At 51.6% G+C, this 27,983-nt stretch overlaps 1 protein-coding gene across 2 annotated transcripts in view; it reads right to left on the reverse strand.

Annotated features, from left to right (window-relative positions):
- Positions 1 to 27,983, reverse strand: part of SMC4 (structural maintenance of chromosomes 4) — a 243,572-nt gene that overhangs the window by 119,715 nt on the left and 95,874 nt on the right. For both annotated transcript variants that reach the window (XM_075340669.1, XM_075340670.1), the window contains exon 10: positions 12,490 to 12,654. In XM_075340669.1, coding sequence (XP_075196784.1) covers positions 12,490 to 12,654 — 165 coding nt within the window. The remainder of the gene's footprint in view (positions 1 to 12,489; positions 12,655 to 27,983) is intronic.

Here is a 27,983-nt window from a genome sequence, read left to right on the forward strand (position 1 = left end):
CCTGACCCGCGTGATGACGTGGAGGGTCTCTCCCAGCGAGCTCGCTTAGGCGGCCTGGGACTGTCATCAGAGTCAGAGCCCTCAGCCAGTGATGCCTGGGACCCCCGTGAAGTACGGATTAGTTCCAACTGAGGGGGACCGGGAAACATAGGGACAGTAGTGTCCATGGTCTGAGCAACTGGCCTGGACTGCAAGGTCTCCAGGATTTTTGTCATAGTCACAGACATTTTATCAGCAAAGACTGCAAATTCTGTCCCAGTCACCGGGGCAGGGTTCACAGGCGTCTCTGCCTGGGCTACCATCACCATAGACTCTGGCTGACGAAGTGCCACCGGGACTGAACATTGCACACAATGAGAGTCGTTGGAGCCTGCTGGTAGATTAGCCCCACATGCTGTACAAACAGTGTATACAGCCCGTGCCTTGGCACCCTTGCGTTTTGTGGATGACATGTTGTTGTCTTCCCAGAGCAATATAGGGTATACAGCCAAGAAGCGACCGTACAGTGCAGTATATATCTAAAGATATCTGGTACAGGAAAAAGTACACCAATACACACTGTGGCACAAGAGGGGCCAGCACTAAAGTGCTGCTTACCGCCCGCTAAACGCGGGTGTGTGGTCCAGAAATCCCTAGTCTTGGGTCTCCCAGAGCCTGTGTCCGTCCTCCAGCCAGAACTGCATGCAGGAATGGCTGCTGGCGTCCTGTGGAGGGGGGGGCGGGCCCTGGGCGTGCCAGACTAAAAGCGGGAAACCTGTGTCCCACTGTGCCAAGTGAGAGGGCTGGAGCATGTAAATAAGGCTCCAGCCCTCGGCGCTGAGTAAACGTACAGCGTCTCTCCCCTTCCCTGATTGACAGGGAGGGGGCGGGAACGAAGCGGAGCTAGGCCGCAAAAGCCGGGGACTAAATTTATAAGCGCCGCCGCCGTAAAAGCGCGGTCGGCGCTAAGTCCCCGGCGCACTACAAGTCCCAGCCGCGCCGCCGCTCCGAGAGTGGCCGGCGCGGTAGTTCCCTTACATGAAGTCACACAGCAAAGCTGCTGTGACTCAAACCCCAGCGTTACTGTCCCCGGCGCACTAACACACCCAGCAAGTCTGGTGTGTGCGTGCCCGCCTGAACGGGGACACAGAGTACCTGAAAGTTGCAGGGCCTTGTCCCTGAATGGTACCCAGCTCCTTATCCATCAGGTTCAATGGGTCTGTGGATGGAGCCCGGCCTCAGGGCTTGGGGGCCGGTAAGATCCCACTTCCACAGAGCCCCTCAGGGGGATGGGGAAGGAAAACAGCATGTGGGCTCCAGCCTCCGTACCAGCAATAGGTACCTCAACCTTACGAACCACAAGTGGGGTAAGAAGGGAGCATGCTGGGGGCCGTATATGGGCCCTCTTTTCTTCCATCCGACATAGTCAGCAGCTACTGCTGACTAAACAGTGGAGCTATGCGTGGATGTCTGACCTCCTTCGCACAAAGCAGAAAACTGGTGAGCCAGTGATCCCACTGGGGGTGTATAGCCAGAAGGGGAGGGGCCTTACACTTTTTAGTGTAATTGCTTTGTGTGGCCTCCGGAGGCAGTGCTATACACCCAATCGTCTGGGTCTCCCAATGGAGCGCCGAAGAAAACTGGAGCAGCTGGCAGGTCACAGATCACTAGAGACCGACTGGAGACACTGTGGTAACAGATGAAGACACCGGAGGGGTGAGTATAAGATAGGGGGCAGGAGAGTTGTATTTAAGGCACCAAAACAGTGGTTAAATAAAGACCAAATCCCCCCAAAACGCTGAAATGGTGTTTTAAGGATTAGTCGATTTCATGTTTTTGTACTTAGCTTTTATCCCACCCCTTCGTCCTAGTGCCAAAAGCCCTCCCCCTCTCCCATCAAGATACCCTCATACGGTTATGTTTATTTTCTTAGGACGACTTGAAGTTGTTAATGACCACAATGATTTTACCATGTAATGTATTGAAAAAAAAAAAATTTGTGATGGGAAATCATATTGCTGGATAATTTTTTACAAGATTGTACAATTTTACAAATACCAAATGTGGGTAGCTTTTTTTAAACACTATAATGTTATCCCTTCCTTTTATTTCAACTGTCATTCTCCATCATACTACTAAACATCTAGCAGACCTACTGGAATAGTGGCTACAGGGAGAAAATGACTAGTCTCTCTGTAGCGGCTCGCTGAGAGCCAAATGGGTGTCTAATGCTCTTCCCTTACTACTACAAAGTGTAATGTCTGCTCCCCTCTACTGCTGAATTCACTCTCCTGGTATATATCTCTGCTAGCTGTCACTTATGCTATATCATTTTTACATTATGTTTAATACTCACTGATGTATGACTATCTTCCTCTTTGTAAATCTTATCTGATGGTGGAAGGTGTGAATCTGTGTAGACTAGAGTCCGGGTGGGGGGTCAAATGTTCTGTTTCCTTTGATTCCTTAATCATTCCCTGGTGTGATCAGCATTTGTTAATTTTCCTTAACAAGCTGAGCTCCCATAATGCCCCTCACCTACTCCTCTAGTCTGCCCTATATATCTGGGGCTGTTCTAAGGGGTGCACGCATGTGCAGGGTGCTGCATGCGTGCCATCTTTTGCAAAGTGCCAACGTTGCTAAGTGCCTGGCAGTTATTTCAATGGCAGTTGGGCAGGAGTCAGGTAAACTAATCTTTGACACGGTTTCCACCATGACTATTATTTCTCTCTCTATCATCCTATGTGCCTTTACTGTCCACTTTCACCGCCCTGTCCCCCCTCCATCACCACTCATCCACATCAGCCCCACTCTCCTCCCTTCTCCTATGTACAGTTCCCAGGCCCTTTTCACCTATCTGAATAACCTCAATCCTTCATGCTCCAGGGTATCACACAAAAAGACATGCCACACGTATAAAAACCATCTGACCTTTCTCCTTCTACTCCTACTTCTATCAGGTGATCTCTCCTAATCCCGGTCCACCCCATGCTAACTTTACCCCCTGCCACACCTCCCATAGAAACCCTGATAATCTTATTAACATTCCCTGTACACCCTCACTTCCCTCTTTTAATTGTGCTCTCTGGAATCCACGGTCCATATGTAACAAGCTTCCTTACATCCACAACCTCTTTCTCAATAAATCTCTTAACTTACTAGGCCTCACTGAAACCTGGATTCAGGATTCTGACACTGCTTCCCCTGCTGCCATCTCTCACGGTGGTTTAAACTTAACCCATTCACCAAGAACTGGAAACAGACATGGTGGTGGAGTCTGTTTACTCCTGTCCCCACAGTGCACTTTTCAGGTCATCCCCCCAGCTCCATCACTCTCATTCCCATCATTTGAGGTTCACACCATCAGGCTCTTCCATCCCCTTCCCCTCAGAGTAGCTGTCATATACCGTCCACCAGGCTCACCCACCCAGTTCCTTGACCACTTTTCAGCCTGGCTGCCACACTTCATGTCCTCTGAATTGCCAACCCTCATCCTAGGAGACTTCAACATCCCCATGAACAGCCCCTCCTCCCCATCTGCATCCCAGCTTCTATCTCTCACCACCTCCCTTGGCCTCTCACAGCTCTCATCCTCTGTGACACATGAGGATGGTAACACCCTTAACCTGGTCTTTTTCCGCTTCTGCTCAATCTCTCACTTTGACAACTCACCTCTTCCCCTCTCTGACCACAACATCCTCTCCTTCAAGCTCACAAACCCTCGTCCGCCCCAGCACACTCCCACATATCACACATTCAGAAACCTACAGGCCATTGACTCTCAAACGCTTACAGACTCTCTACACTTATCACTATCCCCTATCGCCTCACTTTCCTGTCCTAATCTGGCTGTAAAGCACTACAAATGACACACTCAGAAGCACCCTGGACCAAGTAGCACCCCTCACCCTCAGAACCTCCAAACACCAAGTAAAAAAGAGAATTTTGTTTACTTACCGTAAATTCTTTTTCTTATAGTTCCGTATTGGGAGACCCAGACATTGGGTGTATAGCTTCTGCCTCCGGAGGACACACAAAGTACTACACTAAAAAGTGTAGCTCCTCCCTCTGAGCTTATACACCCCCTGGAGAACCAGATCTAGCCAGTTTAATGCAAAAGCTGAAGGAGAATAGCCACCCACAAGTAAAAACAGAGCAAGAATCGAAACAACCGGAGCCTCTGTCTACGACAACAGCCGGTGATAACACACGGAACAAGAAACTGCCAACAGGCAACAGGGAGGGTGCTGGGTCTCCCAATACGGAACTATAAGAAAAAGAATTTACGGTAAGTAAACAAAATTCTCTTTTTCTTTATCGTTCCTTTGGGAGACCCAGACATTGGGACATCTCAAAGCAGTCCATGGGTGGGAATAAACAGAAAAAACTGAGAAGTAGGCGGAGCCTAACTTCACAAGTGGGCGACAGCCGCCTGAAGGATGCGTCTGCCCAAGCTCGCATCTGCCGAAGCATGAGCATGCACTTGGTAGTGCTTCGAAAATGTATGCAGGCTAGTCCAAGTGGCAGCCTGACAGACCTGCTGAGCCGTAGCCTGGTGCCTAAAAGCCCAAGAGGCACCGACAGCTCTGGTCGAGTGTGCCTTGATCCCCGGCGGGGGAGGCACCTGAGAACACTGGTAGGCATCCGAAATGGTCGACCTAATCCAACGGGCTAAGGTCGGCTTAGAAGCAGAGAGGCCCTTACACCGACCTGTGGTTAGCACAAAAAGAGAGGTGCACCGCCTAAGAGCAGCGGTGCGAGATACATAGATCCGGAGCGCCCGCACCAGATCCAGAGTATGCAACGCTTTCTCAAAGCGATGAACAGGAGCCGGACAAAAGGAAGGCAGGGTAATGTCCTGGTTAAGGTGGAAAGGAGAAACCACCTTAGGGAGAAAGTCCGGAGTCGGACGGAGAACCACCTTGTCTTGATGAAAAACCAAAAAAGGTGACTCCGAAGAGAGCGCAGCCAAATCAGAGACTCTCCTGAGGGAAGTTATGGCCACTAGAAAGACCACTTTCTGTGAAAGACGAAACAAAGAAACCTCCCTAAGAGGATCAAAGGGGGGTTTCTGCAAAACCGTGAGAACCAAAATTGAGGTCCCAGGGATCCAAGGGCCGCCGGTAAGGCGGAATGATGTGAGACGCACCTTGCATGAAGGTGCGGACCTGAGCCAGCCGGGCGATACGCCGCTGGAACAGCACTGACAGAGCCGAGACTTGTCCCTTGAGAGAGTTGAGGGACAGTCCCAGCTGTAGACCGGACTGTAGAAAAGACAGAAGGGTCGGCAAGGAAAAAGGCCAAGGAGGATGGCCGGAAGAGCGACACCAGGACAGGAAAATTTTCCAAGTCCTGTGATAGATCTTGGCAGAGGAAGACTTACGGGCCCGAGTCATAGTGGAGATGACTTCAGCGGGGATACCAGAGGCAGTCAAGATCCAGGACTCAAGAGCCACGCCGTCAATCTGAGAGCCACAGAATTCTGGCGGAAAAACGGACCTTGTGAGAGAAGGTCTGGACGGTCCGGAAGATGCCACGGCACCTCTACGGACAGATGGAGCAGGTCTGGATACCAAGCTCGTCTGGGCTAGTCCGGAGAAATGAGGATGACTCGACGGCCCTCCATTCTGATCTTGCGCAGAACTCTGGGCAAGAGAGCTAGAGGGGGGAATACGTAGGACAGACGAAACTGGGACCAGAGCGTCCGCGGCGAATGCCTGAGGATCATGGGAGCGAGCCACGTAAACCGGAACCTTGTTGTTGTGACGGGATGCCATTAGATCCACGTCCGGAGTGCCCTACTTGCGACAGATTGACTGAAACACTGCCGGATGCAGGGACCACTCGCCACTGTCCACGGTTTCACGGCTGAGATAATCTGCCTCCCAGTTTTCCACGCCTGGGATGTGGACTGCGGATATGGTGGACTTGGAGTCCTCCACCCATTGAAGGATGCGTTGTACCTCCAACATTGCCAGGCGGCTGTGTGTCCCACCTTGGTGATTGATGTAGGCAACCGCTGTCGCGTTGTCTGACTGGACTCGGATGTGCTTGCCCGCCAATAGGTGGTGAAAAGCTAGGAGGGCCAGAAGCACGGCTCTGGTTTCCAGCACATTGATCGAGAGGGCTGACTCGGACGGAGTCCAAGTGCCCTGTGCTCGGTGGTGGAGACATACCGCTCCCCAGCCGGATAGACTAACATCCGTGGTGAGAATCACCCAGGACGGGGACAGGAAGGAGCGTCCCTGAGACAGAGAGAGGGGCCGAAGCCACCACTGAAGAGAGCTCCTGGTCTGTGGCGACAGAGCCACTAACCTGTGCAAGGAGGAAGGCCGCTTGTCCCAACAGCGGAGAATGTCCAGCTGCAGTGGACGCAGATGGAACTGGGCAAAGGGAATAGCCTCCATTGACGCCACCATCTGACCCAGCACCTGCATCAGGTGCCTGATGGAATAACGGCGGGGCCTCAACAGAGAGCGCACCGCCAGTTGGAGGGACTGCCATTTGATTAAGGGCAACTTCACAAGTGCCGGCAGAGTCTCGAACTGCATCCCTAGGTACGTGAGCCTCTGGGTCGGAGTCAGAGTGGACTTGGGAAGATTGACAAGCCACCCGAATTGGGCTAGAGTGGCGAGAGTGAGCGAGACACTCCGCTGACAGTCTGCGCTGGATGAAGCCTTGACTAGAAGGTCGTCCAGGTAAGGAATCACTGCCAACCCCTGGAGGTGCAGAACCGCAACCACTGCTGCCATGACCTTGGTGAATACCCGAGGGGCCGTGGCTAACCCGAAGGGGAGAGCCACGAATTGGAAATGATCTTCTCCTATTGCAAAACGTAGCCAACGCTGGTGTGAAACTGCAATTGGCACATGCAGATAGGCATCTCTGATGTCGATGGACGCCAGGAAATCCCCTTGGGTCATTGAGGCAATGACTGACCGCAGGGACTCCATGCGAAAATGCCGCACCTGAACATGCTTGTTGAGAAGCTTGAGATCCAGGATGGGCCGGAAGGAACAGTCCTTTTTGGGGACTAGGAAGAGATTTGAGTAGAAACCTCTGAACCGTTCCCGGGCGGGAACCGGTACAATTACTCCGTTGGCCTGCAAGGATGCCACGGCCTGAGAGAAGGCGGCGGCCTTGGAGCAGGGGGGAGTTGACAGAAAAAAATCCGTTTGGGGGGCTGAAGAGAAATCTATCCTGTAGCCGTGGGAGATGATATCCTGCACCCACTGATCGGAGACGTGTTGAAACCACACGTCGCCAAAGTGGGAGAGCCTGCCACCGACTAAGGACGCTGCTGGAGCGGACAGATAGTCAAGAGGAGGCTGCCTTAGTGGCAGCAGCTCCTGCGGACTTCTGTGGACGCGCTTTTGTGCGCCAGCTGGATTTCTGGTCCTTAGCTGAGTTAGTGGACGAGGCCGAGGGCTTAGAGGACGACCAGTTGGAGGAACGAAAGGAACGAAACCTCGACTGATTCCTACCCTGGACAGGTTTCCTGGGTTTGGTTTGTGGCATGGAAGTACTCTTCCCGCCAGTAGCCTCCTTAATAATTTCATCCAGTTGTTCACCGAACAGCCTGGACCCAGCAAAAGGGAGTCCAGCAAGGTACTTCTTTGAAGAAGCATCTGCCTTCCACTCTCGAAGCCACAAGATCCTGCGTATAGCGAGGGAATTAGCCGAAGCCACCGCAGTGCGGTGAGAAGCCTCTAGCATGGCAGACATGGCATAGGACGAAAAAGCTGAAGCTTGTGAAGTTAAAGCAACCATTTCGGGCATAGATTCCCTGGCGAGGGAATGCATCTCCTCTAGAGAAGCAGAGATGGCTTTGAGAGCCCACACTGCTGCAAAAGTTGGGGAGAACGAGGCCCCTGCTGCCTCATATACAGATTTAGCCAGAAGGTCAACCTGGCGGTCAGTGGAATCCTTAAGAGAGGTGCCATCAGCCACTGATACAACGGTCCGGGCTGAGAGCCTAGTCACCGGAGGGTCTACCTTTGGTGAATGAGCCCACTCCTTGACCACCTCAGGTGGAAATGGAAACTGGTCATCAGAACCACGCTTTGGGAAGCGTTTGTCAGGACAGGCCCTAGGCTTGGACACAGCGGCCTGAAAACTGGAGTGATTAAAGAACACACTCTTTGTCCTCTTAGGCGAGGTAAACTGGTGCTTTTCTGCCAGAGAGGGTTGCTCCTCTGATACTGGCGGATTGAGGTCCAGTACAGAATTAATGGACGCAATCAAATCACTAACATCTGAGTCACTTTCGGACAGATCAATGGGGAACATGGAGTTAGCCTCCGAGCCCCCTGTAAAAGCATCTTCCTCGTCCCGCGAGTCAGCGTCTGAAACAGAGCCGCGGGACGAGGAAGGAGAGGGAGCCCTACGTCTCCTTTTAGGAGGACGGGGTCTGGGACCAGATGATGAATCCTCTGTGAGCTCCGCTGAGGGAGCCGTAGCAGCAGAGGCACCCTGTGAAGGGGGCTGATGCATGCTCAGCAAAGTCCTGGACAGCTGTCCCATGGAGTCGGCAAAAGACTGGGAGATAGACCTAGATAAGGATTCTAACCAAGCCGGGGGGTTCAGCCACAGGAGCCGGAGCAGCCGGAGAGACCACTGGGGGTGCGATTCCAGGCTGAGGCATCATCAGGTTAGAGCAGGCATCACAATGTGGATAGGTGCTCGGTTCAGACAGTAGGAGCTTACATGCAGTGCATACTGAATACAGCTTTGGAGCCTTGCTCCTCGTGTGAGACATGCTGCTGAAGTGGGGGCTCTGCCAGAATGACCCCCAGAGAGTATATACAGAATGTCCACAACTGGAGGTTGTGGCTTAAAAGACCGTTGGAGCGGTTTGTGTGCCCTCCAGATCCCAAAGCCCGGACCCCCAAGCACCTTAGCAGGGATGCTGCAGCCAGCGCTGATCGCAGGGAAGAACGCTGAGAAAATGGCGCCGGAGCGAAGGGAGGGGGCGGGACTCAGAGCGGGATCTGGAGGGCCAAAGAGATCTACAGGGGAGGAGACATGTACTCAGTGAGGAGTGTCCCTCCCCTGTGCAGAACGGCCGCTGGGCGGAGCCGCACTGTCCCTCTGCATGAATGACATGCGAGGGCAGTGAAACCGAAAGTAGGCCTCCGGCGAAGCCAGGGCCTAAATTTGAGCGGTGCGGCAGGCGCGCAGGCACCATCGGCGCGGTTCTCAGGCGCCAGCCAGTGAACCCGCCGGAAATGTCACAAATATCACTCAGCACACTCTCCCCCAACAATAAAGTACAAGGGACCCCCATATATAAACGTCTCAGGTACTTAGCTTGCTGAGACGCAGGGTTCCAAATCCGAGTTCTCCGGTCCAGCAGGATCCTGAAGGGCTGCGGATGGAGACCGGTCTCCTGCCAAGGATGGAGAACCGTGCTGACTCCCACTTCAAGCCAGAGCCCGGAGGGATGGTGAAGGAGCACGGCATGTAAGGCTCCAGCCTTGGAATCAACCTTAACAGCACCGCCGACACAGTGGGGTGAGAAGGGACATGCCGGGGGTCCAGGCTTGGACCCGCTTTTCTTCAAACTCTTTTCAAAAATGAAAAATCAGATGAGAATGCATGTGTGGATGTATGCCTCCTGAACACAAAGCGATAAACTGGCTAGATCTGGTTCTCCAGGGGGTGTATAAGCTCAGAGGGAGGAGCTACACTTTTGAGTGTAGTACTTTGTGTGTCCTCGGGAGGCAGAAGCTATACACCCAATGTCTGGGTCTCCCATAGGAACGATAAAGAAACAACCTTGGCTCACATCACAAACTCGATTTCTCCAGCGATGCTCTAGGAGTGCCGAGCACCTATGGAGGAAATCCCGCACACCAGAAAACTTCATCCACTACAAGTTCATGTTAAGGACCTACAACTCTTCCCTTCACCTCGCCAAACAGACCTACTTCACCACCCTTCTCCTCACTAGCCAACAATCCAAAAAAGCTCTTTGACACCTTTCACTCCCTCCTCAGTCCCAAAGCACAGACCCCTATCACAGACCTTCATGCTGATGACCTGGCCTCGTATTTCACAGAGAAAATAGAAAACATCCGCCAAGAGATCAGCTCCCAGCCACCAAGCTTTGTGAATCCCATCCCTTCCCATGTCCCATCCAGCTCACTTTCCACATTTGCTCCCTTCCCCTCACACCTTCTCCAGACACTCTCTCCGGTTGTCACCACTCACCTAACTAAAATCTCTCTCTCTCTCTTCTGGTATCTCCCTTCCTCCCTCAAACACTATCATTACTCCATTATTAAAAAAACCCTTCCCTTGATCCGTCCTGCACAAGCAACTACAGACCAGTCTCCAATCTCTCCATCTCTAAACTCTTGGAGCGTCTGGTCTATTCTCGTCTCATCCACTACCTTTCCGCTCACTCTTCTAGATCCTTTACAGTCTGGCTTCCGCCCTTTACACTCAACAGAAACTGCCCTTGTCAAAGTGACCAACGATCTATTGACAGCAAAACGTAACGGTGACCACTCTCTACTCTCTGCTTATTCTTCTTGACCTTTCTGCCGCCTTCGACACTGTTGACCACCATCTCCTCCTCTCTATGCTCCATTCTATCGGCCTAAAGGACACTGTTCTTTCCTGGTTCTCTTCCTATCTTTCTGGCCACTCATTCAGCGTATCATTTGCTGGCTCCACATCTTCTCCTCTTCCTCTAACTGTTGGGGTCCCTCAAGGTTCAGTCCTTGGCCCTCTTTTCCCCCTCTACACTGCCCAAATTGGAATGACCATCAGCAGATTTGGCTTCCAGTACCATCTTTATGCTGATGACACACAGTTCTACACCTCACCCCCTGAGCTTACCCCAGCTGTACTACAGAACACAAGTGACTGCCTGACTGCAGTTTGCAACATCATGTCTGCTCTCTATCTGAAACTTAACCTTTCCAAAACTGAACTTCTGCTTTTCCCTCCGTCTCCCAACCTTCCTAAACCTGACATCTCCCTCTCTGTGTGTGGCACAACGATAAGTCCTAGGCCGCAGGCCCGCTGTCTGGGTGTTCTACTTGACACCGATCTCTCCTTTACCTCCCACATACAATCTCTTGCCCGCTCCTGCCGCTTGCAGCTCAAGAACATCTCTAGAATCCGCCCCTTTCTCACAATGGAAACGACAAAACCCCTCACCATGGCCCTGATCCACTCTCGCCTTGACTACTGTAACTCTCTATTAATTGGTCTCCCCCTAACTAGACTCTCCCCTCTACAGTCCATCCTTAATGCAGCAGCCAGGGTCACCTATCTGGCTAACCGCTACTCGGATGCCTCTGCTCTGTGCCAGTCATTGCACTGGCTGCCCATATATCACAGGATCCAATTCAAACTGCTTGTTCTCACCCACAAAGCTCTCCACAGTGCAGCACCCCCCTACATCTCCACCCTCCTCTCTGTCTATCATCCCACCCGTTCTCTACGCTCTGCAAATGACTTTCAACTAATATCCACACTAATTCGAACCTCCCACTCCCGAATCCAAGGCTTCTTCCGAGCTGCACCAACCTCTGGAACGCTCTACCCCAAGAAGTTAGGACAAATCACAACTTACTCAGCTTCAGATGCTCCCTAAAAACGCATCTTTTTAGGGCGGCCTATCACACTCCCTAGCCAAACTAATTTCACCTAATCCCTCTACAACGTCTCAGAATATAACCCCACGTCAAACTCCATGGCACCCAAATGCATCTCAAGGCTCTGGCCAACTGGTCCAGGAAGCCATTATCTATCCCCCATGAGATGGCTGGATTGTCATTGTAAATAAGCACTTGTACCTTGCCCCTCCCTCCACCTCATTGTAGATTGTAAGCTCTCACGAGCAGGGTTGCCATTTTTCCCTTTAAATATTGTATCTTCTATAATTGTTACTTGTTTGTATATGTTTATGTATATGATATGTATATGAGCCTCCTGAATTGTAAAGCGCTGCGGAATATGTTGGCACTATAGAAATAAAAGATTATTATTATTACTACTACACAGTGACTACGCTGTAATCACTCACCTGCACACACACCCTGCAGAACACAACTGTGCTGAGGAGTGATTACAGAGCACTTCACTGTACAGTGAGCGGTAACAGCTACCTGCACCACCCCAATGACGAAGTAAGCGGCTGCAGGTGGAGTGTTTTAATTTATTTTCTCCATTTAGCCGCGCTTACAGTAACCATCAAGAAGGATAACGTTAAAGCTAAAATTTACCTGCATGTTAGCACTAAGTGCAAAATGAAGAAAAATAATCTTTATCAAGCTTCTATAGTATGCAGTCGCTAATTAACCAGACAGCTGGGACTGAGAAAAATATATCTATATAGCTAAGTGTTGACTAGCTTTGTGGCCCATATGAGCTCAATACTAATTTTTAGGTAGATTTGTTTAATCCTATGTAAACGCATTAGTACAGTTTTATAATCACTGAATAATTATTTTGGAAACAAATACTGCAGATATAAAAATAAAAAAGGTAACAAACCTCCTTTTCCTCTTGTAAACCTTGCGTTTCATTTTTTAGACTATCCATAACCTCTTTCAACTTTTCCTCTTCCTTTTCTTTTTCCTTTGCCAGAATTTCCTTTTTTTTACCTGCCTCCTCAATAATCTTCTGACTGTTAGCAGGGACACTTTTTAGTTCTTCCACCTGTTGAGAAGGAAATAGTTAAAAACCACCAATTCATTTTTAGTGTGCTATAAAAAACGGGGAACTTCTCTAACCCTCTTTATTACAGCTGATAAACTTTTTTTAGCCCGAAATTCTCAAAATTATTTATATGCAAGAAAAAAAAAACCTGTCATGCCCAAAATTAAATAGCATCTTAAGTTAAAAGGGATAGTTTCTGTATTGGGAAGTGAGCAGAGCTGAAATAACCCTTTAAGCAGAAAATCTGATTATGCAGGAGCTTGTATTTTACTAGTTTTTGTTTTACAGTGGAAAACAGCTCAGACAGGCTTTGCACGGTAAAAATGAACTGCAAGTTAGATGACTGCGATATCAAACCTGCATCGATTCTTCTCTACTTATGGTGGTATGAAAAAAAATAAAACAAACATGTTTCCCATTTTACAAAAAAAAACAAAAAACACGTACTTTTTTGTTCAAAGAACGGAGGTTTTTTTTTTTTTTTTGTGCAAGGTTAGAATCTTTAGATGGACACGATTCTTTGATTACTACATTTTTATTTTTTTTAAGGGAGCTGAGGTAACAAGACAAAAAAAAAATAAAAAAATCCCTGCAATTCTTTAGTTTGGATTTTTTTTTTTTATTTACCCGATTGGGTTAATTACAAATTTTAATAGATCGTGCTTAAATGAATTGGGCAAATACCAAATATAGTCCATTTTTCTCTTTATTTTCAGACAAGGGAAGAGCGGTGTGATTTGAATTTTTATACTGTAACCTTTATTTTATACTATTTTTTTTTTTTTTTTTAGTCCTTTTAGGTGACTTGAACCTGCAATCATTTGATTGCTTATTCCAAGGGTCTCAAACATGCGCCCAGAGGCTGCTTCTTGCGGCCAGCAGACCCCTTGACGATCTCAGCCAGTGCAGGAGATGCTGATGTCAATATTTTATTTCACTTGAATGTATTGCCAACGGTGCGCAGAGAAGCTCTCTGCAGCCATACTAATAGCAGCCACCAGCCAATCAGAGGCCAGCAATTGACATCAGTATATGAAGTCAGCTGCTTGCCTCTGATTGGATGGTGGCTGCCATTGGTAAACCAGTACAGAGAGCTTCTCTGCGCGGCACTGGCAATACATTAAAGTGAAATAAAGCACGATCGTCAAGGGGTCTTTGTGCCTGCGAGCCACAAAAACCAGGAAAGAGGACACAGGGGTGAAGGACAGATGAGAAGAATCTTTTTATTTTTTTTAGGAGTGTGAAGAATGGAACAATAGGAGGCATTCCCACAGTATGGGACATTAGTTCAGGATGGAGACAAGGATGGGCGCATTACTACACGATGAGGACAAAGATGAGCACATTAACACAGGATGGACCATTACTACAAAGGGACAAGGATGATTCCTACAGGATGGAAACAAAGATGGGCACAATACTACAGGATGGAGACAAGGATGGGCACACTACTACAGAATGGAGAACTGCTACCAGAGAATAACTAGGAAAGAGGACATTACTACATGAAGGGGACAAAGATGGGCAAATTACTACAGGATGAAAAACATTATTACAGGATGCGCATTATTATATTACGTGCACATTATTACAGGATGGGACATTTCTACCAGAAGTTACAGTACAGTAACTAGGATATATAAAATTTTTACCATTAACCCCTTCACCCCCACCTGTTTTCACCTTCATGACCAGGCCATTTTTTTTTTCCCATTTCTGACCCGATTGGTTTTTGTAACATATTCTACTTGATGGTGGTTGTAAATTTAGCATAACATTTTTTGCGTTTGAGGGTTAAAAATAAATAAAATCAGAAACTTGGCGAAAAAGTTTAAATTTGAAGCTCTTAAACTAGAAAGTTAGGTCACAAAAAATAGTTAAAAATTCCCACATGTTGACTTCAGCACAAATTTTTAAAACATTTTTTTGTTAGGACGTTAGAAGGGTTAAAAGTTTATCACCAATTCTAATTTTTCCAACAAAATCAATTTTTTGGGGTGACATCACATTACATTTGAAGTGACAGAGGCCTATGTGACAGAAAAGAAGGGAATTTTGTTTACTTACCGTAAATTCCTTTTCTTCTAGCTCCTATTGGGAGACCCAGACAATTGGGTGTATAGCTTCTGCCTCCGGAGGCCACACAAAGTATTACACTTTAAAAAGTGTAACCCCTCCCCTCTGCCTATACACCCTCCCATGCATCACGGGCTCCTCAGTTTTGGTGCAAAAGCAGGAAGGAGGAAAAAACTTATAAATTGGTCTAAGGTAAATTCAATCCGAAGGATGTTCGGAGAACTGAACCAAGAACCAAAAGAACAATTCACATGAACAACATGTGTACACAAAAGAACAACCAGCCCGAAGGGCACAGGGGCGGGTGCTGGGTCTCCCAATAGGAGCTAGAAGAAAAGGAATTTACGGTAAGTAAACAAAATTCCCTTCTTTGTCGCTCCATTGGGAGACCCAGACAATTGGAACATCCAAAAGCAGTCCCTGGAGGGTAAAAGAATACCTCGATAAAAAGCCGAAACGGCCCCCTCTTACAGGTGGGCAACCGCCGCCTGAAGGACTCGTCTACCTAGACTGGCGTCTGCCGAAGCATAGGTATGCACCTGATAGTGTTTCGTGAAAGTGTGCAGACTAGACCAGGTAGCTGCCTGACACACCTGCTGAGCCGTAGCCCGGTGCCGCAATGCCCAGGACGCACCCACGGCTCTGGTAGAATGGGCTTTCAGCCCTGAAGGAAGCGGAAGCCCAGAAGAACGGTAGGCTTCAAGAATCGGTTCCTTGATCCACCGAGCCAAGGTTGACTTGGAAGCCTGCGTGAAAAGGGGATACCACCTTGGGGAGAAATTCCGGGACAGGACGCAGAACCACCTTATCCTGGTGAAAAAACAGGAAGGGGGCTTTGCATGACAGCGCTGCAAGCTCCGACACTCTTCGGAGTGATGTAACTGCCACTAGAAATGCCACCTTCTGCGAAAGACGTGATAAAGAGACATCCCGCAGCGGCTCGAAACGCAGGAACGTGCGGACCTGCGGAAGCCTGGCCAGGCGCTTTTGAAAAAATATGGAGAGCGCAGATACTTGTCCCTTGAGAGAGCCGAGTGACAAACCCTTGTCCATTCCGGATTGAAGGAATGAAAGAAAAGTGGGTAAGGCAAACGGCCAGGGAGAAAAACCATTATCAGAGCACCAGGATAAGAAGATCCGCCAAGATCTGTAATAGATCTTGGCGGACGTTGGTTTCCTGGCCTGTCTCATAGTGGCAATCACATCCTGAGATAATCCTGAAGACGCTAGGAGCCAGGACTCAATGGCCACACAGTCAGGTTGAGGGCCACAGCATTCAGATGGAAAAACGGCCCTTGTGACAGCAAGTCTGGGCGGTCTGGAAGTGCCCACGGTTGACCCACCGTGAGATGCCACAGATCCGGGTACCACGATCGCCTCGGCCAATCTGGAGCGACGAGAATGGAGCGACGACAGTCGGACCTGATCTTGCAACACTCTGGGCAGCATCGCCAGAGGAGGAAATACATAAGGCAGTCGAAACTGCGACCAATCCTGAACTAATGCGTCCGCCGCCAGAGCTCTGTGATCCTGAGACCGTGCCATGAAGGCCGGGACCTTGTTGTGTCGTGACGCCATGAGATCGACGTCCGGCGTTCCCCAGTGGCGACAGATCTCTCGAAACACGTCTGGGTGCAGAGACCATTCCCCCGCGTCCATGCCCTGATGACTGAGAAAATCTGCTTCCCAGTTTTCTACGCCCGGGATGTAAACTGCGGAGATCGTGGAGGCTGTGGCTTCCACCCACTGCAGAATCCGCCTGACTTCCTTGAAGGGTTGACTACTGCGCGTGCCGCCCTGATGGTTGGTGTATGCGACGGCAGTGGCGTTGTCCGACTGTATACGGATCTGTCTGCCCTCCAGCCACCGATGGAAGGCCAATAGGGCTAGATACACTGCCCTTATCTCCAGAACATTGATCTGAAGGGAGGACTCTACCGAAGTCCAGGTTCCCTGAGCCCTGTGGTGGAGGAAAACCGCTCCCCACCCTGACAGGCTCGCGTCCGTGGTGACCACAGCCCAGGTTGGGGGTAGGAAGGATCTTCCTTGCGATAGAGAATTGGTAAGGAGCCACCACTGAAGAGACGTCTTGGTTGCAAGGGACAGAGAGACGTTCCTGTCGAGGGAAGTCGACCTCCTGTCCCATTTGCGGAGAATGTCCCATTGGAGTGGCCGCAGATGGAATTGCGCGAACGGCACTGCCTCCATCGCTGCCACCATCTTCCCCAGGAAGTGCATGAGGCGCCTCAAAGGGTATGACTGACCCCGAAGAAGAGATTGCACCCCTGCCTGCAGGGAAAGCTGTTTGTGCAGCGGTAGCTTGACTACCGCTGACTGTGTATGAAACTCCATCCCGAGGTAAGTCAGTGATTGGGTCGGTGTCAACTGGGATTTTGGGAAGTTGATTATCCACCCGAACTGTTGGAGAGTCGCCAGAGCGACTGTAAGGCTGTGTTGACACGCCACCCGAGAAGGTGCCCTGACTAGGAGATCGTCTAAGTAGGGAATCACCGAGTGGCCCTGAGAGTGTAGGACCGCCACAACGGATGCCATGACCTTGGTGAAGACCCGTGGGGCTGTCACCAGGCCGAAAGGCAATGCCACGAACTGAAGGTGTTCGTCCCCGATGGCGAAACGCAAGAAGCGTTGAAGTTCGGGTGCGATCGGCACATGGAGATAAGCATCCTTGATGTCGATCGATGCTAGGAAGTCTCCTAGTGACATCGAGGCGATGACTGAGCGGAGAGATTCCATCCGAAACCGTCTGGTGCTCACATGTCTGTTGAGCAGTTTGAGGTCCAGAACGGGACGGAATGATCAGTCCTTCTTTGGCACCACGAACAAGTTGGAGTAAAAGCCGCGACCATGTTCCTGAGGGGGAACAGGGATCACAACTCCCTCTGTCTTCAGAGTGACCACTGCCTGAAAAAGTGCGTCGGCCCGAGCGGGAGGCGGAGAGGTTCTGAAGAAACGAGTCCGAGGACGAGAGCTGAACTCTATCCTGTAACCGTGAGACAGAATGTCTCTCACCCATCGGTCTTGAACATGTGGCCACCAGGCGTCGCAAAAGCGGGAGAGCCTGCCACCGACCGAGGATGCGGTTCGGGGATGCCGAGAGTCATGAGGCCGCCTTGGAGGCAGCGCCTCCGGCGGCCTTTTGGGGGCGTGACTTAGACCGCCACGCATAGGAGTTCCTCTGGCCTTTCTCCGGCCTGCTGGACGAAGCGGATTGGGACTTGGCGGAGGGACGAAAGGACCGAAACCTCGATTGAATTTTTCGTTGCTGAGGTCTCTTAGGTTTGGACTGTGGTAAGGAGGAGTCCTTTCCCAAGGATTCCTTAATAATCTCATCCAATCGTTCGCCAAACAAACCGGTCGCCAGAAAACGGCAAACCGGTTAAGAACCTCTTGGAGGCAGAGTCTGCCTTCCATTCGCGCAGCCACATGGCCCTGCGGACTGCCACAGAATTAGCGGATGCCACCGCTGTACGGCTAGCAGAATCTAGGACTGCGTTCATGGCGTAGGAAGAAAAAGCTGACGCTTGAGAGGTCAGAGACGCAACCTGCGGAGCAGAATTACGTGTGACTGCATTAATCTCAGCCAGACAAGCTGAGATAGCTTGAAGTGCCCACACGGCTGCAAAGGCCGGGGCAAAAGACGCGCCCGTGGCTTCATAGATGGATTTCACCAGGAGCTCTATCTGCCTGTCAGTGGCATCCTTTAGAGATGAGCCATCTGCCACCGATACCACAGATCTAGCCGCCAATCTAGAGACTGGAGGATCCACCTTGGGACACTGAGACCAACCCTTAACTACGTCAGAGGGGGAAGGGGTAACGTGTGTCAGTAAGGCGCTTAGTAAAGCGCTTGTCCGGAACCGCTCTGGGCTTCTGGACAGCATCTCTGAAGTCAGAGTGATCGAAAAAACGCACTCCGTGTACGTTTGGGGAACCGAAACTGGTGTTTCTCCTGCTGAGAAGCCGACTCCTCTACAGGTGGAGGCGGGGGAGACAGATCTAACACCTGGTTGATGGACGAGATAAGATCATTTACTAAGGCGTCCCCTTCAGGTGTATCAAGATTGAGGGCAACGTCAGGTTCAGAGCCCTGAGCTGCGACGTCCGCCTCGTCCTCGAGCTGGGAACCCGAGCAGCGTGAAGAAGTCGGGGAAGATTCCCAGCGGGCCCGCTTCGTCGGTCTGGGACTGAGGTCCGGGCAGGAGTCCTCCGCGTGGGACCTAGGGCCCAACCTGGGAGCGCGCTGCGGCGCGGACCGAGAGGGGCCTGGAGGCGACGAGCTAACGGGGACCGGGGCCTGTGTAAGGACCGGTCTGGACTGCAAGGCTTCTAGCAGCTTGGCAGACCATTTGTCCATAGACTGAGCCATGGATTGTGAAAGTGACTCAGAGTTTCTCAGCAAAAGCAGCAAACTCTGTCCCTGCCGCCTGGACAGGGGGAGCAGGGGGTCTACATGAGCCGAGGGGCCCACTAGTGACCGAGGCTCCGGCTGAGCAAGCGAAACAGGGGTCAAGCATTGCTCACAGTGAGGGTAGGTGGAACCCGCAGGTAACATAGCCACACAAGAGGTACAGGTCGCAAAAAAACCGTGTGCCTTAGCACCTTTGCTCCTTGTGGACGACATGTTGTTGTCTCCTAGGAGAGTGATCACTGAGGGTATATGGGAAGGGGTATACAGCCCGACCGAAAAGAAATATGTATATAAAGCCGTAGCTATTCCGGCACCCTGGGGGGGACCAGCACCGGGTGACCGGTGTGGCTTACCGACCGCTAAAAAGCGGAGTGCGTGTCCTCCAGATTCCCTGCCTTAGGTCTCCCAGAGCTGCAGAGCTCTTCTCTGATAATCCTCCACCGGCAGAATGCCAAAAACATGGCTGCCGGGGCTCTCAGGGGAGGAGTGGAGCCGTGGGCGGTGCTAGAAAAGTGCGGGAATCTGGGGTCCCCACAGTGATCAGTGAGGGGGGAGGAAACATACAGGATGCTCTGGCCCTCACAGCCGACGTCAGGCCGGCCGTCCCGCCCTTACCCCTGACAGGCAGACCCGGGGGCGGGATTTTTGCTACTAGGCCGCGATGAAGCCGGGGACTAAATTTAAGACCGCGGATGACAAGCAGGCGCGGTCGGCGCGGAAGTCCGCCGGTCTTCACAAATCAGCAGCTGCTGCAGCGTCCGGGAAGAAGGCGCTCCATGCACAATCCCCATGGGGACACAGAGTACCTTATAGATGCAGGGCCCGGTCCCTGAGGATGAATAGACTCCTGTCCAGCAGATTCCCACAGGGGCTGCGGAGGGAGCCCGGTCCCAGTGAATGGATGACCGGTCAGGATCCCACTTCTCCCAGAGCCACTAAGGGATGGTGAAGGAAAAAGGCATGAGGCTCCGGCCTTTGTACTCGCAATGGGTACCTCAACCTTAACAGCACCGCCGACATAGTGGGGTGAGAAGGGAACATGCCGGGGGCCCCGTGGGGGCCCTCTTTTCTTCCAACCGACATAACCAAGTTGAGAATGCATGAGTGGATGTGTGCCTCCTTCCACACAAAGCATAAAACTGAGGAGCCCGTGATGCACGGGAGGGTGTATAGGCAGAGGGGAGGGGTTACACTTTTAAAGTGTAATACTTTGTGTGGCCTCCGGAGGCCGAAGCTATACACCCAATTGTCTGGGTCTCCCAATGGAGCGGCAAAGAAAAGAGAATTTTGTTTACTTACCGTAAATTCTTTTTCTTTTAGTTCCATATTGGGAGACCCAGACCTTGGGGTGTTTAGCTTCTGCCTCCGGAGGACACACAAAGTACTACACTAAAAAGTGTACTTGTAGTACTCCTCCCTCTGAGCTTATACACCCCCTGGTGAGCCAGTCCCAGCCAGTTTAGTGCAAAAGCTGAAGGAGAATAGCCACCCACAAGTAGAACAGAGCAAGAGCCGGAACAACCGGAGACTCTGTCCACGACAACAGCTGGTGATAACACGCGGAACAAGAATTTGCCAACAGGCAACAGGGAGGGTGCTGGGTCTCCCAATACGGAACTATAAGAAGAAGGGAATTTTGTTACTTACCGTAAATTCCTTTTCTTCTAGCTCTTATTGGGAGACCCAGACGATTGGGGTATAGCTACTGCCCTCCGGAGGCCACACAAAGCACTACACTAAAAAGTGCAAGGCCCCTCCCCTTCTGGCTATACCCCCCCGTGGTATCACGGGTTCTCCAGTTTTAGTGCCAAAGCAAGAAGGAGGAAGCCAATAACTGGTTTAAACAAATTAACTCCGAATAACGTCGGAGAACTGAAAAACCGTTCAACATGAACAACATGTGTACCCGCAAACAACAAAAAAAATCCCGAAGGACAACAGGGCGGGTGCTGGGTCTCCCAATAAGAGCTAGAAGAAAAGGAATTTACGGTAAGTAACAAAATTCCCTTCTTCTTCAGCGCTCTATTGGGAGACCCAGACGATTGGGACGTCCAAAAGCTGTCCCTGGGTGGGTAAAGAGATACCTCATGTTAGAGCTGCAAAACAGCCCTCCCCTACGGGGATGTCACTGCCGCCTGCAGGACTCTTCTACCTAAGCTGGCATCCGCCGAAGCATAGGTATGCACCTGATAATGTTTGGTGAAAGTGTGCAGACTCGACCAGGTAGCTGCCTGGCACACCTGTTGAGCCGAAGCCTGGTGTCGCAAAGCCCAGGACGCACCCACAGCTCTGGTTGAGTGGGCTTTCAGCCCTGAAGGAACCGGCAGCCCAGCAGAACGGTAGGCTTCCAGAATTGGTTCTTTGATCCATCGAGCCAGGGTGGCTTTAGAAGCCTGCGACCCCTTGCGCTGGCCAGCGACAAGGACAAAAAGTGCATCTGAACGGCGGATAGGCGCCGTGCGAGAAATATAGATTCTGAGTGCTCTCACCAGATCTAGCAAACGTAAGTCTTTCTCATACCGGTGAACCGGCTGAGGACAAAAGGAAGGCAAGGATATATCCTGATTAAGATGAAACGAGGATACGACCTTAGGGAGAAACTCCGGAATGGGGCGCAGCACTACCTTGTCCTGGTGGAACACCAGGAAGGGAGCCTTGGATGACAGAGCTGCCAGCTCAGACACTCGCCGAAGCGATGTGATCGCAACAAGAAACGCCACTTTCTGTGACAGGCGAGAAAAGGAAACGTCCTTTAGAGGCTCGAAGGGCGGCTTTTGCAGAGCAACTAGTACTCTGTTCAGATCCCATGGATCTAACGGCCGCTTGTACGGGGGCACAATATGACAGACCCCCTGTAGGAACGTGCGCACCTTAGGAAGACGTGCTAGACGCTTCTGAAAAAACACAGATAGTGCCGAGACTTGCCCTTTAAGGGAGCTGAGCGACAATCCCTTTTCCAACCCCGATTGCAGGAAGGAAAGAAAGGTGGGCAATGCAAATGGCCAAGGGGATACTCTCTGTGCAGAGCACCAGGATAAGAAAATCTTCCACGTTCTGTGGTAGATCTTAGCAGACGTTGACTTCCTAGCTTGTCTCATTGTGGCTACGACTCCTTGAGATAATCCTGCGGACGCTAGGATCCAGGACTCAATGGCCACACAGTCAGGTTCAGGGCCGCAGAATTCTGATGGAAAAACGGCCCTTGGGACAGTAAGTCTGGTCGGTCTGGCAGTGACCATGGTCGACCGACCGTGAGATGCCACAGATCCGGATACCACGATCTCCTCGGCCAGTCTGGGGCGACGAGTATGACGCGGCTGCAATCGGATCTGATCTTGCGTAACACTCTGGGCAAGAGTGCCAAAGGTGGGAAGACGTATGGGAGCCGGAACTGCGACCAATCTTGAACTAATGCGTCTGCCGCCAGAGCTCTTTGATCGCGCGACCTCGCCATGAATGCCGGGACCTTGTTGTTGTGCCGGGACGCCATTAGGTCGACGTCCGGCACTCCCCATCGGCGACAGATTTCCTGAAACACGTCCGGGTGAAGGGACCACTCCCCTGCGTCCATGCCCTGGCGACTGAGGAAGTCTGCTTCCCAATTTTCTACGCCTGGGATGTGAACCGCGGATATGGTGGATGCTGTGTCCTCCACCCACATTAGAATGCGCCGGACTTCTTGGAACGCTTGCCGACTGCGCGTCCCTCCTTGGTGGTTGATGTATGCCACCGCTGTGGAGTTGTCCGACTGGATTCGGATCTGCTTTCCTTCCAGCCACTGTTGGAAGGCCAGTAGGGCAAGATACACTGCCCTGATTTCCAGAACATTGATCTGAAGGGTGGACTCCTGCGGAGTCCACGTCCCCTGGGCCCTGTGGTGGAGAAACACTGCTCCCCACCCTGACAGACTCGCATCTGTCGTGACCACTGCCCAGGATGGGGGCAGGAAGGATCTTCCCTGAGACAATGAGGTGGGAAGGAGCCACCATTGTAGAGAGTCCTTGGCCGTCTGGGAAAGAGAGACTTTCCTGTCCAGGGACGTTGACTTCCCGTCCCATTGGCGGAGAATGTCCCATTGAAGTGGGCGCAGATGAAACTGCGCAAAGGGAACTGCTTCCATGGCTGCCACCATCTTCCCGAGGAAGTGCATGAGGCGCCGTAAGGGGTGCGACTGGCCTTGAAGGAGGGATTGCACCCCTGTCTGTAGGGACCGCTGCTTGTTCAGCGGAAGCTTCACTCTCGCTGCTCGAGTATGAAACTCCATGCCAAGATACGTTAGTGACTGTGACGGTGACAGATTCGACTTTGGAAAGTTGATGATCCATCCGAACGTCTGTAGAGTCTCCAGCGTAGCATGTAGACTGAGTTGGCATGCCTCTTGAGAGGGTGCCTTGACAAGTAGATCGTCTAGGTAAGGGATCACCGAGTGTCCCTGAGAGTGCAAGACTGCTACCACCGCCGCCATGACCTTGGTGAAGACCCGGGGGGCTGTCGCCAGACCGAATGGCAGAGCTACGAACTGAAGATGGTCGTTTCCTATCACAAAACGTAGAAAACGTTGATGTTCTGTAGCAATTGGCACGTGGAGATAAGCATCTTTGATGTCTATTGAGGCAAGGAAGTCTCCTTGAGACATTGAGGCAACGACAGAGCGGAGGGTTTCCATCCGGAACCGTCTGGCGTGCACATGTTTGTTGAGCAGCTTTAGATCCAGAACAGGACGGAACGAGCCGTCCTTTTTTGGAACCACAAAGAGATTGGAGTAAAACCCTCGCCCTTGTTCCTGAGGCGGTACAGGAACCACTACTCCTTCCGCTCTTAGGGAGTCCACCGCCTGCAGCAGGGCATCTGCTCGGTCTGGATGTGGGGAGGTTCTGAAGAACCGAGCTGGAGGACGAGAACTGAACTCGATTCTGTACCCGCGAGACAAAATGTTTGTCACCCACCGGTCTTTGACCTGTGACATCCAAATGTCGGAAAAGCGGGAGAGCCTGCCACCGACCGGAGATGCGGAGGGGGAGGGCTGGAAGTCATGAGGTAGCCGCTTTGGAAGCGGTTCCTCCATTTGCTTTCTTGGGGCGTGCGTGAGCCCGCCAGGAATCTGAGACTCTTTGCGTCCTCTGCGTCCCTTTGGACGAGGAGAATTGTGTCTTGCCCGAACCTCGAAAGGACTGAAACCTCTGCTGCCATTTTTTCTGCTGAGGTTTGCTTGATCTGGGCTGGGGTAAGGAAGAGTCTTTACCCTTGGACTGTTTAATGATGTCAGCCAATGGCTCGCCAAACAGTCTATCTCTAGATAAAGGCAAGCTGGTTAAACATTTTTTGGAACCAGCATCTGCTTTCCAGTCCTTTAACCACAAGGCTCTGCGCAAAACTACCGAATTGGCGGACGCCATTGAGGTGCGGCTGGTAGATTCTAGGACCGCATTGATAGCGTAAGACGCAAACGCAGACATCTGCGAGGTAAGGGACGCCACTTGCGGCACCGCTGGATGTATGATAGCATCCACTTTTGCTAAACCAGCTGAAATAGCTTGGAGTGCCCATACGGCTGCGAATGCTGGAGCAAACGACGCGCCGATAGCTTCATAGACAGATTTTAACCAAAGGTCCATCTGTCTGTCATTGGCATCCTTAAGTGAAGCGCCATCCTCCACTGCAACTATGGATCTAGCTGCAAGTTTGGAAATCGGGGGGTCTACTTTTGGACACTGGGTCCAGCGCTTGACCACATCAGGGGGGAAAGGAAAACGTGTATCCTTAGAACGTTTAGAGAAACGCCTTTCTGGATGAGCGTCGTGTTTCTGGATTGACTCTCTGAAGTCAGAGTGATCCAAGAAAGCACTCAATTTACGCTTGGGATAGAGGAAACGAAACTTCTCCTGCTCTGCAGCTGCCTCCTCTGCAGAAGGAGCTGGGGGAGAAATATCCAACAGTCTATTGATGGCTGAGATAAGCTCGTTTACCATGGCGTCCCCATCCGGGGTATCCAGATTGAGAGGGGTTCCAGGATAAGACTCCTGATCACTCTCTTCAGACGCATCACAGGGCGACTGATTGCGCTGAGACCCTGAGCAGTGTGATGACGTTGAGGGTCTTTCCCAGCGAGCTCGCTTAGGGTGGCTGGGGCTATCATCTGAGTCATAATACTCAGCCTAGGAAGCCGGGGACCCCCTTGCAGTCTGGATTAATTCCAACTGAGGGGGATTAGAGGACAGAGACCTCGCCGTGTCCATAGACTGAGCCCCAGTCATGGATTGCAAAGTTTCAAGGATTTTTGCCATAGTCACAGACATTCCATCAGCAAAAACTGCAAAGTCTGTCCCTGACACCGGGGCAGGACTTACAAGCGTCTCAGCCTGGGTCACTACCCCTCCGGACTCCGGCTGGCGAAGCAGCACCGGATCTGAGCATTGCACACAATGGGGGTCTTTGGAACCTGCTGGTAGAGCAGCCCCACATGCAGCACACGCAGTGTACACAGCCCTAGCCTTGGCAGCCTTGCGTTTTGTGGATGACATGTTGCTGCCTCCTCAGAGCGATCTGGGGTATCCAGCCAGGAAGCGACCTCACAGTGCAAGAAATAAATAAATATATATATCTGGTGACACAGTACACCAATGCACACTGAGGCACTAGAGGGGCCAGCTGAAATGCCGCTTACCGCCCGCTTAAGAGCGGGTGTGTGGTCTCCAAAAGCCCCCTAGTCCAGGTCTCCCAGAGCCTTGCGTCCTTCCTCTAGCCAGACTGCATGTAATGGCTGCCGGCGTCCTGGGAGAGGAGGGGGGGCGGGCCCTGGGCGTTCCTGACTAAGAGCGGGAAGCCTGCTTCCCTCTGTGCCTAGTGAGGGCTGGAGCATGTAAATCAGGCTCCAGCCCTCGTCTCTGCTGCGAAACAGCGTCTGTCCCCTACCCTGATTGACAGGGTGGGGGCGGGAACGAAGCGGAGCTAGGCCGCAAAATCCGGGGACTGGATTTATAAACGCCGCCGCCGTAAAAGCGCGGTCGGCGTGTCCCCGGCGCACTACAAGTCACAGCAGCGCCGCCGGTCCAGTGGGGGTCGGCGCTGCGTTCCCACAACACAAAAGTCCCCCAGTAAACTGCAGGAACACCAACTCAATCGTTACGGTCCCCGGCGCACTACAACACCCAGCCAGCCCGGAGTGTGTCTGTGCCTGCCGGGGACACAGAGTACCTGTATGATGCAGGGCCATGTCCCTGATTGTACTCCTGCTCCGTATTCATCAGGTGCTATGGGTCTGTGGATGGAGCCCGGCGTCAGAGCTTAGAGGCCGGCAGGATCCCACTTCCACAGAGCCCTACAAGGGGATGTGGAAGGAAAACAGCATGTGGGGCTCCAGCCCCTGTACCAGCAATAGGTACCTCAACCTTACAACACCATCCACGGGTGAGAAGGGAGCATGCTGGGGGCCCTATATGGGCCCTCTTTTCTTCCATCCGAAATAGTCAGCAGCTACTGCTGACTAAAATCTGTGGAGCCATGCGTGGATGTCTGACCTCCTTCGCACAAAGCTTGAAAACTGGAGAACCCGTGATACCACGGGGGGGTATAGCCAGAAGGGGAGGGGCCTTGCACTTTTTAGTGTAGTGCTTTGTGTGGCCTCCGGAGGGCAGTAGCTATACCCCAATCGTCTGGGTCTCCCAATAGAGCGCTGAAGAAAAAGAATTTACGGTAAGTAAACAAAATTCTCTTTTTCTTTATCGTTCCTTTGGGAGACCCAGACCTTGGGAAGTTCCAAAGCAGTCCCTGGGTGGGAATAAACAGAAAAACTAAGAAGTAGGCAGAACCTAACTTCACAAATGGGCGACAGCCGCCTGAAGGATGCGTCTGCCCAAGCTCGCATCTGCCGAAGCAGGAGCATGCACTTGGTAGTGCTTCGAGAAGGTATGCAGGCTAGTCCAAGTGGCAGCCTGACAGACTTGTTGAGCCGTAGCCTGGTGCCTAAAAGCCCAAGAGGCACCGACAGCTCTGGTCGAGTGTGCCTTGATCCCCGGCGGGGGAGGCACCTAAGTACTCTGGTAGGCGTCCGAAATGGTCGATCTAATCCAACGGGCTAAGGTCGGCTTAGAAGCAGTGAGGCCCTTGCGCCGACCTGTGGTTAGCACAAAAAGAGAGGTGCACCGCCTAAGCGCAGAGGTGCGAGACACATAGATCCGGAGAGCACGCACCAGATCTAGAGTATGCAGCACTATCTCAAAGCGATGAACAGGAGCCGGACAGAAGGAAGGTAGGGTAATGTCCTGGTTAAGGTGGAAAGGAGAGACCACCTTAGGAAGAAAGTCCGGAGTCGGACGGAGAACCACCTTGTCTTGATGAAAGACTAAAAAAGGTGACTCCGAAGAGAGCGCAGCCAAATCAGAGACTCTCCTGAGAGAAGTTATGGCAACCAGAAAGACCACTTTCTCAGAAAGACTATACAAAGAAACCTCCCTAAGAGGCTCAAAAGGGGGTTTCTGCAATACCGTGAGGACCAAGTTAAGGTCCCAGGGATCCAAAGGGCCGCCGATACGGCGGAATGATGTGAGACGCGCCTTGCATGAAGGTGCGGACCTGAGCCAGCCGAGCGAGACGCCGCTGGAACAGAACTGACAGAGCTGAGACTTGTCCCTTGAGAGAGTCGAGGGACAGTCCTAGCTGCAGACCGGACTGTAGAAAAGACAGAAGGGTCGGCAAAGAGAATGGCCAAGGAGGATGGCCGGTAGAGCGACACCAGGACAGGAAAATTTTCCAAGTCCTGTGATAGATCTTAGCGGAGGAAGCCTTACGGGCCCGAGTCATAGTGGAGATGACTTCAGGAGGAATA

This window comes from Anomaloglossus baeobatrachus, chromosome 3 (assembly GCF_048569485.1).
Source record: "Anomaloglossus baeobatrachus isolate aAnoBae1 chromosome 3, aAnoBae1.hap1, whole genome shotgun sequence".
Classification (NCBI taxonomy): Eukaryota; Metazoa; Chordata; class Amphibia; order Anura; family Aromobatidae; genus Anomaloglossus; species Anomaloglossus baeobatrachus.